At 40.4% G+C, this 20,724-nt stretch overlaps 1 protein-coding gene across 2 annotated transcripts; it reads left to right on the forward strand.

The window, feature by feature from the left end:
* The first annotated feature begins 3,635 nt into the window (after nt 1–3,635).
* On the forward strand, nt 3,636–16,862 carry sapcd2 (suppressor APC domain containing 2). Of its 2 annotated transcripts, none has more exons than XM_034095899.2 (6): nt 3,636–4,606; nt 7,864–7,997; nt 12,945–13,091; nt 13,609–13,710; nt 14,312–14,422; nt 14,821–16,862. In XM_034095899.2, exons 1-6 carry the CDS (start codon nt 3,823–3,825, stop codon nt 14,947–14,949), a joined length of 1,407 nt encoding a protein of 468 aa, XP_033951790.1. In that variant the 5' UTR covers nt 3,636–3,822; the 3' UTR covers nt 14,950–16,862. The 2 variants fall into 2 exon arrangements, with proteins under 2 accessions (XP_033951790.1, XP_033951791.1); XM_034095900.2 differs by having other exon boundaries at nt 14,315–14,422.
* The last annotated feature ends 3,862 nt before the right edge of the window (nt 16,863–20,724 follow it).

A 20,724-nucleotide genomic window follows, 5' to 3' on the forward strand; every position in this document is an offset into this window, starting at 1 on the left:
GTGCTGGTTGTGAAGTGGTACATATTGTATTTATTGGCACCCTGGTGTAATACATCAAATGAATTAAGTCATGTTCCAGAGTTTGTGGAGCTTCTGTATTTCATAACAGCATTACTGTGTGGATAAACAGATGTGTTTTCCCGAATCATAGGTCAGGAATTAGTTTGGGTTTTTAGGAGGAATCCAACGTTAAGCTTGTGATCCAGTATTATTTTTTGGATGTGTTTGTTTGACATGCAACAGAATTAACACTGCAGGGCCAAAAGCAACCACTAGTTGTTTTATTGGATTACTGTTAGGTTAACCAAACCAGTAAGTGACCAGTTTCTGTGTTCATGTGTGGATTTAAATTCCACACTGATGAGTTTAATCATGTATGTCTTGGACTACAGAGAAGAAATCACCTTTTAATGATTCCTCCTTTTAAATATTTGAACATTATAACATTTTATCACCAAATATTGTAATTTATACGATGAAAGGTATGAGAAACCAAAAGTCAAGTATAATTGTGACACATCTTGAGCAGCAATTTGTCCGTGTATCCAAAATAATGACGTTCAAAGTAAGAGTCCAAAGGGAATTCCAACTGTATTTCATGAGTCCCAAGGGCAACGTGCAATTTTGTAGCAGCCAAATCACTCTTAACTAAGTATCATGAAACAAGCAACAAAATGACCCTCTGCAGACGATGTGTAATAATAAAAACATAAATCACAATCTTCAATGCTAAAAAAAAAATGCTTTGAACAATCTCTGGATCTCTATAATGAAATAGTCCAGTAATTTAGTATAAGGTGCCTTATTGGAATTGCAAAGATCAGAAAATACCTAAACAGAGATAATGAAAAATACAAGCGAGAAAATAAATGTATTTACATACATACAGACATGGGACTCATATGTGGCACGGTGTGGATCTTTCCTTGGCAAGTATCCACATTTAAAGCTACATTTTGAACTAAATCATGCCATCTCACATCACCCGTGCAGATGTTATAAGCTGTGTGTGATTTTAAAATGGGTGAATATTGAGTAGAGGTCGAGAAGTGTCCGACCAGATCCTTCAAACCTGTGGAAAAATGTATCTTTATTCTGACTCAAAAACTGCTACCAGTGGTGTTTTTCTGCTGAAAGAAAAAACTACTTAAAATGCATTTAAATGAGATCCTTAATTTAAACATTTTTAATACACATGAATAAAAGGTGTGCTTTTGATTACATTTAGCTTTTTTTTTTTAAAAACACGCAGGGACTCAAGCTGTACTAGTTTGTACAATAAGGTATTAATCAAATCCTGCACCATGAAGTGCAGGTCATTGAAACAATAGAGTCTTTCAAGCTTTAAGACCCAGAGTAAACGAAACAACCAAAGTCCAGACGCTTGATTCAATGAGAACAAGCAAAAAGAGAGTCCACTGTTTCTGCAAGCTCAAACCGGTACAGTGACACACGTTTGTACAGTGTCTGTGAAAGAAAAGCTGCCTCCTAGTAAAGGTAACCTGAATAACAGAAGAGAAGATATTAGCTTTGCTTTAATGTTATTTTTTCCTACTTGAGAGAAACAGGAGATAATGAGGGAAAGAGGTGTGTGTGTGTGTGTGTGTGTGTGTGTGTGTGTGTGTGTGTGTGTGTGTGTGTGTGTGTGTGTGTGTGTGTGTGTGTGTGTGTGTGTTACATGATAGTGACTGGAGCTGAGGATCTGTACATGTTCAATAACTAAAACAAACAGAGGTATAAACTGGCACGCTTTGCAACCATGGCATGCCTTATAAAACCTAAAGTGTGTGTGTGTGTGTGTGTGTGTGTGTGTGTGTGTGTGTGTGTGTGTGTGTGTGTGTGTGTGTGTGTGTGTGTGTGTGTGTGTGTGTGTTTGGCATCACTGAATGTGCGTGACATCATGAGAAAGGGAGATGAGGAGGGCAGGAGTTAGTGCTCAGTTGTCTGACCCTGTGAGGCGAGGGAGCTGAGCTGCAACTGGACTGTGAGTCTTCTCTTCTTTCTTTCTTTCTCTTTCTGTCTGACTCTGGTTATATAACAACCAGCAAAAACGCCCCAAAACAAACACTGATTAAAGCATTTTAATTCCAGCCCCACAGTGAAAAAGAAATCAAAATCTATACTCTGAAGCACTATTATTGGGTATTGGATCTCTCTCTTGCCCTAGGTCATGATCAATCCAACACATGTATGTGTTAACAAGAACAACTGGTGTGTGATTGACCTTCATAGGGAGGGGGAGCAGCAATTGGGGATTTATTGATTGTGTCCTCTCGTTCAACCCCTTTTCTAATTAAAAAAAAGTACACTGAAATCAAAGTATGGAACAATGTGTGATTCAATACCTGGTACAACAGGTTGGTCAATTACAGGAAGTCTTTTGTGAAAGTGCAGTACCTTGACATTAATCACTGCTGAAGATTTCACAGATGACGACAAGAAGAGAGCTCAAGTCTGGGCAGGTCAGAGATAAACATGGGTCTGTGCACAGACATGTGTGACTCACCACTAAACGAAGAGAAAACAGAAGAGGTTAACCAGAACACAGAGATGTTTGCCATGTGTTTTGTGTGAAACTTGGATTTGAGTTGTGTGCTTGGATGTGGAGCACAGTGATTTCAGCTATTCCAGCCTGACTGGTAATACATCCCGTTACATAATCTCAAATCTGCCAAGATGCAGGGGAAAAGGGGGGAAGAAACACACATTAACACTTCATTAAGATAGCATTACATGACATTGTCATTGTAAACCCATTTGGGGGGTTTGGGCTGTTGTTTTTTAGTGTAACAACATCAATCAACAGTTTTATGCTTACAATTGAACCTGTTACAAATCCCCCTAAAACTGAAATGTAAACACAAATTCAAACATTTGTATTAGAGAGCCAAGGTAATGGAAATAAAAATGGGTAAAATAGGTAGGAATAAAACAAAACATGTAATTAAGCTACATAACAAGAAGATGTTATGTAACTTTATACTTCATCATAAAGGTATACATGTTGTGCTTTAATACCCTTCATTTTTCTGACAGCTTTAGTTATTTTTCAGATGACAATTGTATAGCCCTTCTGGCAGTGGTAGCTGTTTATCTCCAATTGTAAAGCTTTACTTTTAAACTAATTTACGAAAAAATCCACATTGAAGGATTCTTTGGGACCTTTATGGGTAAAGACATTTGACAACATTACAGCAAATTATATTACAAGGTTTACTGTGACAGTCAGATATCAGCCATCAAATCATTAGCGTGTTTAACTTTACAGGGATTTTATATCATTGAAATGACATATTCAATTCCACACAAAGTTTCAAGTGATTTCATGATGAAACAAAGAGGCTCTGCTCCTCATTGCCGCTGTGTGTGTGGGCTGTAAGGTGATATCCAGCTCTTTGTGATTATGTGTAGGGGGTGGTGATCATATGCAGGCTTTATGAATAACGTCTCAGCATTAGTAATAACAAAAGCACAACTCAAACTGGAGCCTACCTCAAGCCTGAACCAATGAGCGCTGAGCTCGTGCACACCGCGACCAATCGGTTGTCCTGGGACGCTCTCGCACAACCGTTTGAAGGGCGGTCCTGGGTAGAAAAAGGAAAGTATGGATCAGACCAGCGGAGTTTTGACTGGAAGGTGGACGACCAGAACAGTGAATTGTAGGACATTTTCAGCCTAAAAAGCTTTATTAGGATATGTATTTTCCTGCTCAGTAGGCTTGTATTTATTGTATTGTTCTGGGCTCTGTGCTGCGTGTTTATACAAAGTTAGCGAACTTGTGTGTTTTTGATTGATTAGTCGGCGCGCATTATCAGCTCATTCATGGCTCTGATAGTGACCGATCAGGGCTGCAAACTGAACGGGACCTCGGCGATTTACGGCCGAACTGGACCAAGAAAAGAAGTGTATCAAGGCAACACGGAGGGCTTTAGAGCCGCCAAAGTGCACCCTAAAGAGTCGGACTATTCAACAGATGGCCTGCCCAAAGCCTTCCTGCACAGCCTGAGGACCCTGTTTGACATTTTGGATGATAGTGGCAGAGGCTATGTCCACATTTCAGAGATAGAGACCCGCTGGCAGGGGGCAGACACCCGGGACCTGCCCGGCGGGGTCCTGAGCTGCCTCCGGAGGGTCACCCCACCGCATGGCTGCCTCACCTTTGAGCGGTTCGTCGCGGGGCTGCGCTACTCCATGCTCAACCCGGAGCACAGCGCCCACTTCAAGGCCCACGCCGCGGTGCACCCACAGCAGGCTCCGCAGCAGAAGCCCGCCCCGCTGTCCACATGCAGCGTGGGGACTCGGGTGGAGAACAAGGTCCGTCCGCTGGGGCCGAGCAACGTGACCAACACCCTGCAGCACCGGACCTCCTCCCTGCAGAGCCGGGCCAGGCTGGAGGAAGCGCCCGGGTACCCGGCGTGTGGACCGGTGCGGTACCCAGCGGTCTTTGAGAGGCCCGTGCGGGGTTTGGAGCAGAACCCAGGGGCTCCGGCGGCCGGGGGTTACCGGGCCGAACCGGGCCATGCCCCCAAACCCACACAGCCACAGCAGAGCCGGGTCAGGTCCATTGAGTCTCTCGCTCTGGAGTCGCCGCAGCTGCAAGGATCAAGTAAGTGGTACCATGAAAGTGAATCGTTATAAATGTTGTCTGTGTGTGAGGGGGTTTGGGGACAGTTCACTGGGTTCATTTAGGACTCATGTCAATAACTAATTAACCTGTTGTGTTAAAAGCAATAACATCAACACACCCGTAATACAAAATGCAATTGAGCTCTGATCTCGTATGCCAATCAACAGCTCTAACAGAGGATGATGTCATGCAGTTATATTTACACTTTGTGGTATAGGCCATAACGATTTGATACATTTGTTGCTCAACTAATGCGGCAGTGTTTATTTAAAAAAAATATGGGTAATTTCCTTCTAAAGTTTTTTCCATAAAAGCACAAGATGATGTCTTTAATGGCTTGTTTTGTCTTAATAACTGTACAAAAGTCAAACATATTCAATTATAATTATATAAAAAAGAAAACAGTTACAACCTGCAGTTGTATCTGCATTTCACTCCCATCCAAGTTGTCAAAAAAATTGAAATGAAATTCAACTTGTGCCTTAGTTTCAATTTGCTGCTGACTTCAAACAAAGACAAATTCTTATCTGGACCTCTAAAAACGTGCATGAGGATGATTAGATCTTAGATAGAGTATATGTGTCCTCGAACACACACCAGAATACAGAGCAAAATACACTTGAAAATGAATTCACATGAACAAGCCACCTGATTATGTGCATAACTGCGTTGATATGTCGTCTTCCAGCTTCGATTTCATATTCTAATTCAATTGGATGCACTGATCCATGTAGTGCTTACAAGTGCACAGCATTTGCAGTGTGCATTCATTTGCATGTAAGCAAATGTCATCCAGAGGGAGCCTTAGACATGTAAACATTTTAACTTTAAAAGGCAGTATTTTTCTAAATCCTTAATGGGGGGTCAACAACAGTTATTGTTGGTTTTTGACAACACTCTTCTCAGGTATATCAGTGTTATGTCACAGCTCAAACAGGCCCTGGTTAAGTGACTGCTGGTTAGTTGAACAATTGCGGTTGTTAACCCTAGGTCAGGTCAGAGGTCGTGTCAGAAATTCCTGCAGAATGTATCTATCTTGAGGGTTTGCCTTGTAGAGAAGGCAGAGTCATTCCTGCCACGACCTGGCTGACTCTGGAAAGGAAAATGGTCAGATGTAGGCACGTGCATTTGTTCAGTTCTCTTTGGTGAGTAAGATGTCGGTTGGATGATGTGCTGCTGAGTAAATTCCCAGTTTGCCTGCTCATTATCTCTCGCTCTCATACAAACTCACTTTCATTCCTCTTTATCTCACATTCATAGGGAGAGCTATTTCACATTTCTCTCTCTCACACACACACACACACACACACACACACACACACACACACACACACACACACACACACACACACACACACACACACACACACACACACACACACACACACACACACACACACAACACACACACACACACACACACACACACACACACACACACACACACACACACACACACACACACACACACACACACACACACACACACACACACACACACACACACCACGTCTGTCCGAGTTTGCATGATCCCTCTATAGCCAGGCCTGTCCGGAGCTATAAGAGTGACACTTGCACATTCCTCGTCCCTCAGGGCGTTCACAGCATCCAACACTTGCATTACACTCATGTGTAAGTGAGTGTTTTCGTTCAGATGGAGAAATATTACACAAATATACACTGCATGGCCAATAGATCACATAACTTTGTGTAGTTTATGTCTTATTTCAGTTCAAATATAAAAAGTAAATCTTAATGCTAAAACATATATATTTGACAATTTGTTCGTCTACCACATGTCATTAATTTCTCCCATTTCACTGTGGCAATACTCTTAAACCTTGTCACTTACTTCTAAATCCTAATTTTTACATGTGTATCAGGCTGTATAATGCTATTATTGTCATTTAGAAATATCAAATGTTATGCTTTTTACAGTTGAACATCAGTTTATTATATATATATATATATATATATATATTATTTATTTCCCTTTTTGTCTGAATGTAAAAAGTGCTGTCCAAATATATTATGTCCCCTTACTTTTGTTGGGTAATGTCCATGCTCTAATCTCTCTCATGCAGCCAAACCCTGCTGGATTAGGACAGATTACAGCAGACAGGCCATGGCTCACTGAATCACTGCAGTGGTGAAATCCTCCCCAACACCCTGGACATCACCACAAAGTCCTGCCACTCTCATCACTTTTTTTGTGGTTCTGTAATGCAGCAGTGGTGTTCACTCAAGAATTAAAATCTGATACAATACCTCAGTTAATATGTGGGAAATACCACTGAAAAAATACCACTGAGATGCTTTGCCAAGGTCACACACAATTCACAACTCTTCATCAAACATGTTTTTTAATTAAACCACATTGAAAAGGTAAAACACACAGCAGCAGAGATTGAATGAGAGTAGTAGGAAAACCAACAGAGAGAGACATATTTTCTTTTTATCTTTATAACAACTGAGTTGAGTTTTAACAATCGTCCTTGAGTTTGGCAGTTTACTAAACAATCTCAACATAAGGACCTTAAATAGCTTTCAATCATATCACATGTTCTTTTTTGGCAGATAGCATTTGCTTGTCATTTTCCCCCAAAGCACAACATAGATAAAAGTAAGTTTAGAAGCGCACATCTAAATACCTTTTTTTACTTTAAAGTGGACATGCGTCTTAGTCTTCAAAAATTCAAAATCACTCAGTGGGCTCTCTTGATTAAAAAAAATCATACTAGCCTTTTTAGGAAGCCCTACCCCTAATTGTTGAAATGTTTATGTTTTATTAATTCAAGGATTAGTCTTGTGTTAAATCTCCTGAGATTTTCTCTTTGAAGTTTGTTTGAACTCAGATACTTCACATATTTCCTTCTACTCCACTGAACTCATCCTAGTAAGGTAATCAAAGAAGGGACCATGATTGATAGTACAGCTCCCTCCTGTGGTGCACACTGGCAGCTGGAACGCATTGCTGTGTCTTAATAAATGATTGATCTGTTATACTTAAGATGTTCTTCTTTACTGTCTGTCTGCGGGCATGGAGGTTTTTTGCCGAAGGAGATTAAATGTCACAAGCCCAGTGTAATTATTTTAAAGCACTGCCTCTAGGAAGTACATTTCATATTTTTGTTTTTTTCTATGTTATGTTCAGCAGACTACAAGTCAAACTGCCGAGTGCATACCAGACCACAGTGTCGCAATTGATTCAATCTGTGTGTTTTTCATTTGTCTAGGTGTTGGGAAATCAGGTCTACCAAGATCCCAGAGCGAATCAGCATCAGGATTTACCGGTGTCTCCAGGCGACATGGGCGAGGTCGGGATGAGCAGAGGAGGCATACCATATCCAACGGAGTGGATTACGGAATGGTTGGTACAACACACACACACACACACACACACACACACACACACACACACACACACACACACACACACACACACACACACACACACACACACACACACACACACACACACACACACACACACACACACACACACACACACACACACACACACACACACACACACACACACACACACACACACACACACACACACACACCTGGGCATCAGCCTAAGCTATGTTTCTCTTAGAATCAGATTTGAATGTCAGTGCTGTACATGCGCACAGTTACCATTAATAACTGGTTGAACAGCAAACCAGGTATGTGTCAACACATTAGTAATGCGTGGGTCTTCTGTGGATCCTCCCAGTTTCTATTTATTTACCTGTAAAGCACCCTGCTTCTCTTACAATGCCACTTACAGTATTTGAGTTAAAAACCTTTGGTCTTGAAGTAAAATCACAGGCCAGGCAAATATAAAAACCTAAAAAAACCAGATGTTACTGCAGCTTGGAAACTCTTGTTTCACTTGTTGTTTACATTACAGCTAGGTCAACACAATATGTAGGAACATATGCAATAACACTGTCAAATGTTGCAATAGATAGATAAAAATGCCTTTCCGCTTTACTACAAAAAGACTGCTTGTTGAATTCCAATACACTTCTTGTATTAAATGAATTGAACATTGAAATGTATACGAAAGGCACTAATAAATAAAGAATATTCATTGTATTTTATAATGCAGTTTTTCACTGATACTCTCTTCCACTAACACAAAAAACTCCTCCGGGCAAAACAGTCTTTTAAGTGTTTATCAAGCAACATGATATCACAACAAAGATTTTTCCCTCGTGAGAGCACAAACAAATAACATCAGTGTGTTAACAGTCAGTGGGATGGCTTTATTCCTCTGCTCATTGAGAACATCATTTCTTTCCACTGTATTAGAAAGAACTGAGTCTTCAGTGTCGATGTGACACATGACACATTTTGAATGATGTTTCTTTGGTATCTGTTAGTATTTGAGTTGTTTTGCTGTGGTAAAGGACAGAGGATCAGTAGCAAAGGACGTTCAGAGAGACAGAGGTCTGACAGGTCTAAACAATGTTTTAGGGTGTGATTGGAAATAACAGTGATGGAGCCTGGAGGGCAGGAAATATTGTATTTACATGAAAAAGAAAACAGTAGAAGCCGGAAAATTCCAGGAAAAAGTTTTCTGGTAGAGTCTCTTCCCTCTCTATTGGCCCCCACATTCCCCTCCCACCCCTCGGCTCGCTGCCTCCCCCTGACTCTGCCCCTCCCACCCTCCAGTCGGAGCCCATGCCTCCCTTCACTCTGCGTCTCTCCTCTTTGCCCCACCATTTCTCACTCTGTTCTAGCTCTCTTTCTCTCCCTGTTTATGTCTCCGTCTCTTTCCTTCTCGGCCTCTATGTCAGAAGAGGCAGTCTGACCGACCCCCCCCCCCCTCCCTGCCCCTCTCCTCCTCCCCCTTCCCTCTGGCCCTCCCATCCAGGCCGATTTGGCCCCCGGCTGCCCTGATGGTAGTGAGCCGGGTCGGGCCTAGGGGCCTGGTGGAAGTTGAGGACTCGCTCGGCCGGCCCGACCCAGCCTGGACAGCCGTGTTGGCTGCCTACACCACCGTGTTCATCCCCCTCGGCAGCGGCCTGTACAGCAGCAAGGCCCTGCACTTTTTCCTCTGGGTGAGTAGGGAGAGAGGGGGAGACAGATGGCGGAAAGACAGTGATGGTAAAAGAGATGCAGGATAGTAAAGTTTGCCTTTGTGGTGGTTTTGTAATGATTACATTTCAACATCTGCTAGATATGCACCAGGTTGTTTTGACAGTTAATTGTGAGTTGAGAGAAATATGATTGGAAAAATAGATGAACTACTTATTTAGGCTGGTTTTAGGGACTTTAGGGCTTGTTCTATGGCTCTAACATTCTGTGGTGTTGTCCATCTTAAGTAGTTATCATATTGCCAGGATCTTATCGACAATCAAGTTTCAAGTTGTCTCAAGAAAAACTACCAATAATGTACTGTGAAGTGTCTCGCAATGTGAGGCTTGACTACTTTTTCTGTTTTGTATCATTTTAAACTTAATATCTTCGGTCCTTTTTTATAAAGAAGCTAGAATTTGAGGGATTTCTATATATCCTAAAGTAACAACTAAGTGATTAATCTGAATAATAACTGGCATATCAATTAAGAAATATTTTCTATTTCCAAGGACATTGGGTCTTTTCATTAGTGTTAACCTGTCGGGGTGTTGTAATGCTTCAGTTTTAGGATATGCAGAAATGGGTTGATGAGTGGATGAAATTAGTTGATTGGTTTAACAGAGAAAAAGTACTAATATATCATGGTCATGTTTTTGTGCTGCTTTTCACTCTTTGAAATACCACTATTTTGAATATATTTAGGTTTTATACTCTTTCAGTTGACCAACTGATCGAAAAGAATATTGGACAGATGTATTAGGATATATCCAGGGTTGTTCGTCCGGCTGTAACACTGTCTTTGTTTCAGGGACTTTTGAACTGTATATTGCCTCTGAGCTGCTGTTGTATTGATGTTCAGAACACACGGTTTCGTGGTGCTTTGTAGATGCAGTTTGAAAGGCAGTTATGTTCTTCTTTGTGTTTTTAGTCGAACAGCTTGGGCAACAGGCATCATGTTATTGTATGCACGTTGTTGTCCTGTATTCACGCCTGTTCATTCAGCTATGACAAACATACATGCACACACTCTTCCCTAACCTTTCAGCCATGTGCTGCTCTGCTCCCTCTCTGTGGGTGTTTTCTCTTTCTTTTATAAACTGTGGGTTTTCCTGCCTGTGGACCTACCGCGTATTCATGAAGCCTGACACTGGGTCAGGCTTCATTCTAGACGGACCTCTCATACCTAAAATCCCCCCTTCCTCTTTTGTTCTCTCACTTTAGGCTCTTTGGGAAAGAGCACAAATATGTCGCACAGGATTTGATGTCAGACTCTGAAATCCCTTGTTCTGTTTAAGTTTCTCGCGCAACCTTTTTAAACAGCACTGATGAGCGATGATCGGGGGGATTCACTGAGCTTCACAGGGGATGCAGGGATTGAGCGATGAGTGGATAGAAAGATAACACACCAGGTGGTGGCTGAATGCCAGCAATGAGGCCTGCACTGTGGCAGTGTGGACAGCCTGGTCAGCACAACTCAATGCAGCCTCACACACACACACACACACACACACACACACACACACACACACACACACACACACACACACACACACACACACACACACACACACACACACACACACACACACACACACACACACACACACACACACACACACACACACACACACACACACACACACACACACACACACACACACACACACACACACACACATCTCTTTCTCTTTCACACACTGGGGCGGCCTAGTTGAAGTGCTGTTTACCCCATTCTTAGGTTGCTGTGCTGTTGCCATGACAACAATGATTGCTCCTCTAAACATTGTTCAGGATGGGAGAGAGTCCGGCACAATTGATACGGCATCATTGTCTCGGACAGCACAAAAGAGTTGGCTGCAGATGCCCGTGTGTGAAAAGATTGGAGTACCAATGCAGAAGGCTGGCCGCCATCAATGATCAGATTTAATCTTAAAGGGGCCCTATTACGCTATTATTTCCAGGTTCACATTTGTATTTAGTGACTCTTCTGGGACATGTCTCCATGCTTTAATGTTCAAAGAGCTCTTTATTTTTCTTGTACTGCCTGTGCTGCAGCACCTCTTTTCACCCGCTGTCTGAAACCAGAGCCCAGTTTGCTCTGATTGGTTAGCTGATTGGCTCTGTTGTGAATGGTCAATCGCTTAGAGGTGTCCTGTCCCTAAGCCTATCACATACAATGTGTTGGAGCGCTGCCCAATAGAAGCGCAAGTGTTGCATAGTGATGTCACTATGATGCGGAAGTAAATAAAGGAGTCCAATGGAGGTGTTTCAGGCAGGGGGAGGGGGGTGTGGGAGAGAAACTCTGGGATTTAAGCCTTTGCAAACCATTTACATGCACAAAAACCTATATAACACACTACACTCAGGGGTACACACACTTTTTCAGCTTGGGAGCTACTTTTAAAATGACCAAGTCAAAATGATCTACCTACATTAAAAATGCTAAACAAATTACATTGCATTTAGCTGACGCTTTTATCCAAAGCGACTTACAGTAAGTACATTCGACCAGGAGGACACAACCTTGAAGAAAACAGAATCATAAAGTACATCAGGTTTCATAGAGCCAAGCATTTCAAGTGCTACTCAACTGGCTATAGATAAGCCAATTATTATTTATAAGTGCTCTGTTAGCAATTCTTTGTTAGTAATTCTATCTATCTATCGGATATATTTATTTATATATATACTGAGTATACCTTATGTTGGTGTACCTTGCATAACTGCATGAACCTGTATGGCACCATACCACTCAATACATTTTTGGTCATTACGTCAATTCTATACCCTTTCTTTAGTAGAATTGTATACATTGTAAGGCTAACTAGGTAATCAGCTCTCCGGTGATTTGCAGCTGGTGCGGTTGACCGTGCATGCATGGTGAGCTGCGTGTTAGAAAAGATGAGATCTCAGACTGGCTTACCTGTACGTCAATCAAGTGGCAAATGCCATAGTAAGGATGGATTTTTCAATGCCATGCGATCTACCCACACTACCTTTGCGATCGACGTATTGGGCACCCCTGCACTACAGGAAAGGGAAAACCCCCAAAAGCATAATAGGGCCCCTTCAATCTCTCTAAGTGATTACAATGACACGTTTGCTGCCTCAGTGAGGTCTATACAGAAAATGACTTCAGGTTTTTATTTTATTTGACAATTTCCAATCAAATGTTTCCCTTTTGTGCCCCTCTTTTTTCACTCTTCAACAACCTACCTCTCCTTTTAACCTTTAACTCACACAGTTGAAGCAAATGAAAGAGCTGGAGCAGGAGAAGGACTCTCTGCTGGCGGGCCTGGAGGTGGTGGAGCGGGCCCGAGACTGGTACCAGGGCCAAATCCACAATGTGACCGAGAGGCAGAGGCAGGTCGGCCAGAACTCCCACTGCACGGTCAGTTCACACTCACTGGTCCAAAGAGCTCAGATATAAAGTATTGGAGATGAGACCGGTTGTGTTTTATTGATATAGATAGAAGGACAAATGTCGAAAATATCTTGGCATATGAGGATATATCAAACGGATATGTATAATACAAATGTAAAGCTGTTGAACTGAGTGTTTTGGTTGTTTTGTTCTAAACCTTGTTCTGACCGTTATAAAGAATGCAAAATGAAGGCATTTATTTTTTGAGGATAAGGAAAGGAAGTAATTGATTCTTAACGGAGTGCTTCAGTGTTTTTGATATGCACTGGTAGCAAAAAAATATCTTCTAATATATTGTTTAAAAAAATACATAATGTTCTTCCTCAGTGTTTCCTTATTAGTTTATATTAAGCTGCTTTACCAAAGCTTGTCATTGGTTTGTTAAATAATCATCCCACTTTATCATGACATTTTTATGACCTTTAACTACTTGTATCCACCACTGCTGTATTTACGTAATGTATTTTATGTTCTCTCCTCACAGGATTTCTTCACAGAAGCTAATCAGAGTCGCATGAATGTCCTAATACCCAAATTGCAAGAAGTCAACCGCTGCCTTAATGACCTTATTTCCTGCTCTGGGATGGTGAGTGCTGACTGCCCCATTTAATCTTTTGCATTTATTGTAAATCTAGCTAAATTAAATGTTCTTAATGTCTCACAATCTACATCTATTGTGAATATAAATGATCATATGGATGGACTTCTTCATTTTGAAGATCACCTGGTCAAATGTAACCTTTTAAATCCAAGAGCCCTGTTTTGAATATGTGTGGACAAAGCTCACCATATCACCAAGGAGGTAAACGTCATACCTGCCAGACATCAGCATGTTTACACTGTCACTGTGAGCATGTTTGTATGCTAACTGCTGTGCATAGGAATAACCTCTGTCTTTCATTTTTTGTAAAGCACTTTGAATTGCCTTGTGTTGAAAGGTGCTATATAAATAGACTTGCCTTGCCTTCAGAGCTGGTAACATGGCTGTAGATGAGAACAATTATATTGAAAACAAATGAAAGTATAAAACACTTGCTATTGGGAAATTCGTATGGCTCAAAGCTGAAGTCAGTAAATACTCACACAAAATATAGTTCAGGGGAATTCCAATCTGTACATATTTAGCTGAGTATATTTAACAAGTAGGTTAATTATAAACTATTCTTTGATTCCTCTTTGTTTCTCAGCAGTCATTTCCCTCCAGCGCTGCTCAGACCACCGCTAACCCGCAGCCCCCGGCTCCAGCTCCCCCACAAGCCATCCTGAGACTGAAGGACCAGAACCGACTCCTCACACAGGTTAGACCCAGTCTGCACACTGCCAATACATAGAAGAAGTCACTAACAGTTACCAGTCAGTGGATGTTTTCAGTGAATCACTTTATCCATTTTCTGAACTCTGTGCCTCGATAAACCTTCATCTGTTTGTCCTCTTGCAATTGACTTATTTATCTAAATAGTTATCACCATAATAAACCGTATTTAATTTCATCTTATCTTATCTTATCTTAATTTTACATTTTGTTCTTGTATATATCATTCAATTTACGTGCATATAGACTTCTTGCACTATTTTTTATTTGTATTTTTGTATTTTATTATATATGTTCCATTGTTGGAGGAGTCAGAAGATTTTCATGCCATTTCTACACTTTAACTTATGTGCATATGACATTAAAACCTTTGAATCTTCTCAGGAGGTGACGGAGAGGAGCGAGCGCATCACACAGCTGGAGCAGGAGAAGTCAGCCTTGATAAAACAGCTTTTTGAGGCCCGAGCCCGCAGTGCGCAGGACACCAGCACCATGGACTCCACCTTCATCTGAAAACCGAAAAAACACTCCACCCCAAACTATAGCATGTTAAGAACCAGCTAAGAATTTCCATGACGCTGGTCCCAAGCTACCTTTGATAAGACTGTCAGCTGACTGTTGTTTACCCGCAGTGATGCACCTTTTAGCCATGCCACGCCCACACCCTGGACTGCAGCATGCAACCACTCCACCCCAAACCAAACCATGCACTACCTAGATGTGAACACTCCGAGAAAACCTGACCCGAATGACTTGACTCGAGATTTTTACTCACTTCCTTTCCTGCATTAAAGGTCCCATGTCATGCTTTTCCGGTTATTACCCGTCCCCTTGTGTGTTATGAAGGTTTTTATGCATGTAAACGGTCTGCAGAGTCAAAAACCCTCAAAATACACCCTGTAGCGAGTAAAACTCTAACACAGAAAATACCTGACTATGCTGCTCCAGAACGCCTCGTTGGAGATTTCTCTTTTTCCATTTGTTTCTTCCGGGAACCAAGTGACTTAACGACGACCCAATGGACCAACTGGTCCAAAAGGACCAATCCGCGGAGCCGTTACGTTAAGACCAATCCGTGGACTTCCTCACACACACACACACACACACACACACATACACACACACACACACGCACGCACGCACGCACGCACACATACACACACACACAATCTTTTCTCAGGCAGCTGCAGCTCCGCGGATTTGCGTGAAAACACATACTATACAGAGATGCCGTATGAGAAACCAATGTGAGTTTGGAAAATTGCACAATGTAAATCTATTCTAGTAGACCTCAACAATGGAATTATGATCAGTAGAAATGGCCATGTCATGGGACCTTTAACACTCCAACTAAGATAAAAAGACTGGGAAAAAAATCCAGTCGAATCTCATACCATCACTTCCATTATTGTAGGATTAAAGCATCTGCAGAGATCTCCACTCTTCTTTAAAGACTGCTGTTTGTGTGTTCCTGCATGCTACTTGACTATACAGGCAACATCAAATCATTAACTTCAGCGGGGGGTGCTATGACCTATCAATTACATTTTTGTTAGTTTGGAACTTTGATTGAAATGATAATAAGACACACTTTGCCCAATGTCTTTCAGTATTCCTTTCCTTTTAACATAAATGAATATGTTTACCTTACATTGGCTTTCTGGGTTTTTAGCATGTTCCATTTGAAACACTGAGGGACAGGGATTACTGAAAATATTTGTTTTATATATTATAGAAGCATGTTTACTGTTAGGACCTTTGGTGAGTTTTAAGGATTTTCTTTAAGATCGAAAAGATGGGAGGACAGCCTACAAGCCATTGAGATGTAGAGGCAGAGGCGGACGAGAGAAGTTTGGAAGTTTGCACGTAGACGAGAACTGAGGAAGACAAACATGGCAGGCGGTGAATGTGTCGGGGCTCGAGCTCCGTGGTTGGGAGATCTTCTGATTTAGAGTCAGAAACTAAAGAAAATCACTTTGGCTACCTAGTGCTACCCCTGTATGTCTTTACAGTGAATTGTTGCATGGCTCATATTTTCAGCTAAAGAATATTTATCTTTTGAAGAGATTTCTGTTTAAAACTTTGAGATTAGCACAGATCTAAAAAACAGTTTTGTCCCTGTAAATTCCCTTCTTTACCAGGATTGGTTGACTTTAGACTAAAAGTATAAAAATATTCGGCCATCCACAAAGTTTACTTGAGAAATATTTAGTTAGTTGGTGGCGGTAGAAGAAAAAACATTGTAGTTTTATAATGGATCTGTACGGTACTGCTGGGATGTCTGCACATAGCATATTGTTGATGTCTGTTTCCCACTTGTTTGATTGTATGTTTTTTGCTGCTCAAGCTACATTATGTGTGATTGAAACTCTTTTTCTTCAGCTTCCTATCAAAACTTCAGATGAAATGTTAAATAATAAATATGACCAAACAACGCTGACTCTGTTGTTCTTTACAGTACTGCAATACAATATCACCTATATCTAAGTGTAAAACTATTGATTTTGAATAATAAAAAAACAATACATGACAGAGCTTAATCAGGATAATCTTTTTATAGATTTTTGTAAATATATTGTAAATCAAACCTTATTTATTATTTCTGAAGTCTATCAAAAACTAAATTCAGCTACTCTAACCACTCAGTCTTTTTACTTATTTTTAGTCATGGGAAGTGTTTGCAAGTGTCTCTGTTTAATTAGCGAGTTGTTTAAAATGTAAAACTTTCCACAAATATATCTATCAGCCGAGTGTCTGTTCATTTCGGTTATGTTATTCTGCCATAAATTAGGGAAATGTCCCTGGACATTGAGTATGATCTGATGTAATTCATGCACCACATTTCCACTTCATGCTCAGATGTGATTAGCACAGCTTGTTTTAATGAGGAGTATAACATGAACCCATTCATTTCATCACATCTATGCACAAACATGGTTTAACGTCACATTTTCCATAAAAAGGTTTGATCTTAATCTCACACAATAGCTGCTAGAAAAACTATTTGTGTACCTCTGATAATATCAATTAAAATGTGTCTAGACCAAATAACAATTTTAATCTTTGTACAACTGTTTGTGATGGGAAAATAAATTCACATTACAAATCTGAAACTGCCACATTTTACTGTGTTTGTGACATTACAACATCCAGATCTTCCAAAGATCTCTAAATTGAAGAAGCAACTCTGTGTGTTTATGGTCTGGTGTAGAATTTAACAGACCTGTGAGGATCTTCTACTTTAGAGGAGGGACACACATCTCCTGTGAACCTGACACCAGTACAAACAAGTCCTCAGACTGAAGAAAAACAAACCTGGGTCGAGTTGCATCAGCCTGAAACACACACAGACATTACCTGAAACACACACAGATCAACATAAGCTGCAGGACACTAACCAATTGATTAATTCTAAAATATATATAAAAGCCTTTATTGTAACATTGCATTCTTATTCTGAGATGAACACGATTATATTATATATGTACTATATTAACATTGGTGGGGGATGTTAATAAAGTGATTTTCTTAATTGAAGCACATTTTGGGATTATTTACTTGAGTATTTAAAATGTCTGCTGCTTATAGTACTACATTCATTTGAAAGCTTAGTTACTTTTAGATTGTGATAAAGAAAACAAAATGTAATCAACCAATTCATCCTTTTATTTTAAAATAAGAAGTTCTCAATCAAATATAAAAGTGATTTAAACAATAACGTTTTAACTATTATAATCTAATCATATGATACCATTCATTATTCTGAAATAATCCATTTAGCAAATTACTTTTGACACTTATGAAAGTATATTTTGATGCTATTACACATATTTTTACGAATGAACTTCCATAACATTTCTGAGTACTTCTCACACCCACTGCTTTAGATGTCTAACCACTTTGAGTCAAAGGTCAAAGGTCACCTGTAAGGTCATTTAACCCTTGTATGGTGTTCATATTTGTGTTACTCAGCCAGTGTTCGTGGGTGTTGTGCGTAGACGGCTCTGCTAAGATTGTTCCCTAGTTTAGGTTTCATGTTATGTGTTTAGATAGGTTCCTGTTTTATTTTGATAGTCTTGTCTACCCTCATGTGTCTAAAGTACGTTTCCTGCCTTGTCTGTTTTCCCACGGTTGTGATTGTCTAATTGTCTTCACCTGGTGTTGTCTGTCTAGTATATATAGTTCTCGTCTTCCCCTATCTCGTTGCCAGATTGTCTTGTGTGTTCCAAGCCTTCCAGCGTAAGATCCTTTTGTCATTGTCCATAGAGTTATCGTCCATAGAGTTAGATTAGTGGATTAGTAGTTTTTGTTTTGTTGCTTTATGTATTCAGTGTGTTATGACCTGTCTACATTAAAACACTTTATTTGGATACTTTGTTTGTCTCTGCATCGTGCATTTGATTCCACGCCCTTGTACAGCCCTAACAGTGGGTCTGGTGGATCCGCTGCCTTTTTGGGCTTCAATTCAACACAATCAAACTATTTTATGTTAAAATACTCAACAGATGTTTACTTCAGCTCAATTACAAGCAAAAATAAACAGCATATATGCTTAATATTTGCCCTTTACATTTGTTCACATTAATGAATAAAAGTACTTTTTTGCCCGCTGACCGGCTGGTCCTGTGGCTCGTCTTTTTTTGCAACTAGCTGATGCTCAATCTCATCCTCTTCTTTAAAGTCACTGTCAGACTCAGTATTCTCAGAAATGTGATCCTCACATTCTGAAGCCTCTTCCTCTTCCTCTACATCATCATCCAATGGTTATCTCTCTTCCAGAAGCATTTGCAAGGCCTTCTGAGCAGAGAATCTATTGGCCATCTTGATCAGTTGTGATAAGGACCCAAACTGGCAAAGCTTTATTTATTGTGCAATTTAGAACAAATACACTTTATTTTATTGGGTTACTCTTATTCTGACTATTTGGTGATGTAGTTCAGCCACCTGGTATTTCCCTCTCCAAATATGATGACCATCAGACTCAGAGTGAGCATTCTTAACTTATAGGCTATTATGCCACTTATCCCTCATTCAGAATTTGACTGTATCAAGAAATCAAATTTTCAATAGAACTGTACCAGATATGTCCATACTGGTTAGTGTTCAATAGCACCCTAGACAATTCAGTAATGATATATTTTTTAGGGATTTCTGTTTTGATTTAGATTTTTGATTTGATATACTTTATTAATCCCCGTGGGGAAATTGTTTCTCTGCATTTGACCCATCCTGTGTTAGGAGCAGTGTGCTGCCATTTTGAACGGCGCCCGGGGAGCAGTGTAGGGTGCCTTGCTCAGGGACACCTCGGTAGCACTTGGTCTTGCCGGGACTTGAACTGGTGACCTTCCAGTTGCCAAGCCAAGTCCCTATCGACTTCGCCCCAATAAATGAGAGAAAAGTGATGGAGTCCTATGTTCCTATCACCAAAAAGTACTATTGCCGTCTAAAATAAAGCTAAGTTTACAGGACTATAATTCAGTATTTTTTTAGGTAAATAATTGTCTGACTATTTGATGATGTAGGACAGCCACCTGGTTCATACCTCAGTTAATCTGTTTTTGTCACCTTTCCCATATTCGGCCTGGTCTAAAGAACAACCAAAAAAACATTTTTTCCCCCAAAATAAAATGTGATAACAATATATTTCATTAATGGGAGACCCTAAAGATAAAAAAAAGCATTGTTGTGTTTTGTTCTACCTCGGGTAGGGGTATCTCAAAATCTGAGGCCCCTTCCTGCTAGACTATAATGTTCTTCACAGAAAAGGCCATTGAGTGTGAGTTTGAAAAAATAATTTTACCTAAATAATGAAAACAGGTCCAGACCCGAATACCATACAAGGGTTAACAATCCCTCAAAAAACAACACTATATGTAGATGCAATGAACATGACTCAGTAAAACAATGAAAAACCTACCGTGAGTGTGATCTGCAGTTCTCAGTGGAGAGAGTTGGGTGCAGCACATTCAAACCGACGGACATCACACCTTGAACATGTCAGCCTCACGTAACATAGTACACATCGTTACACTGAATTGAATCAGAAGTCATTTTCTGGACGGTTGCATCAGTTGTTTACTGACGATTTTTCCGTCAGGCACCATTGGTTCGTTGCATCATTGCCAATCGGTGTGAATGGATGATGGCTTGCCACAACACGTCCAAACACAAACCTGTTTTCATTGTTTTTCCACCAACTACTTTAGACACTTTTCTATAATTCGTTTTCATCCTTTTTTAAATCATTAATCCATCCTTCTCTAATGATTTATTTCATTTCCTCCTTTT

The sequence above is a fragment of the Pseudochaenichthys georgianus genome, chromosome 12, assembly GCF_902827115.2.
Source record: "Pseudochaenichthys georgianus chromosome 12, fPseGeo1.2, whole genome shotgun sequence".
In the NCBI taxonomy this organism is placed as follows: Eukaryota; Metazoa; Chordata; class Actinopteri; order Perciformes; family Channichthyidae; genus Pseudochaenichthys; species Pseudochaenichthys georgianus.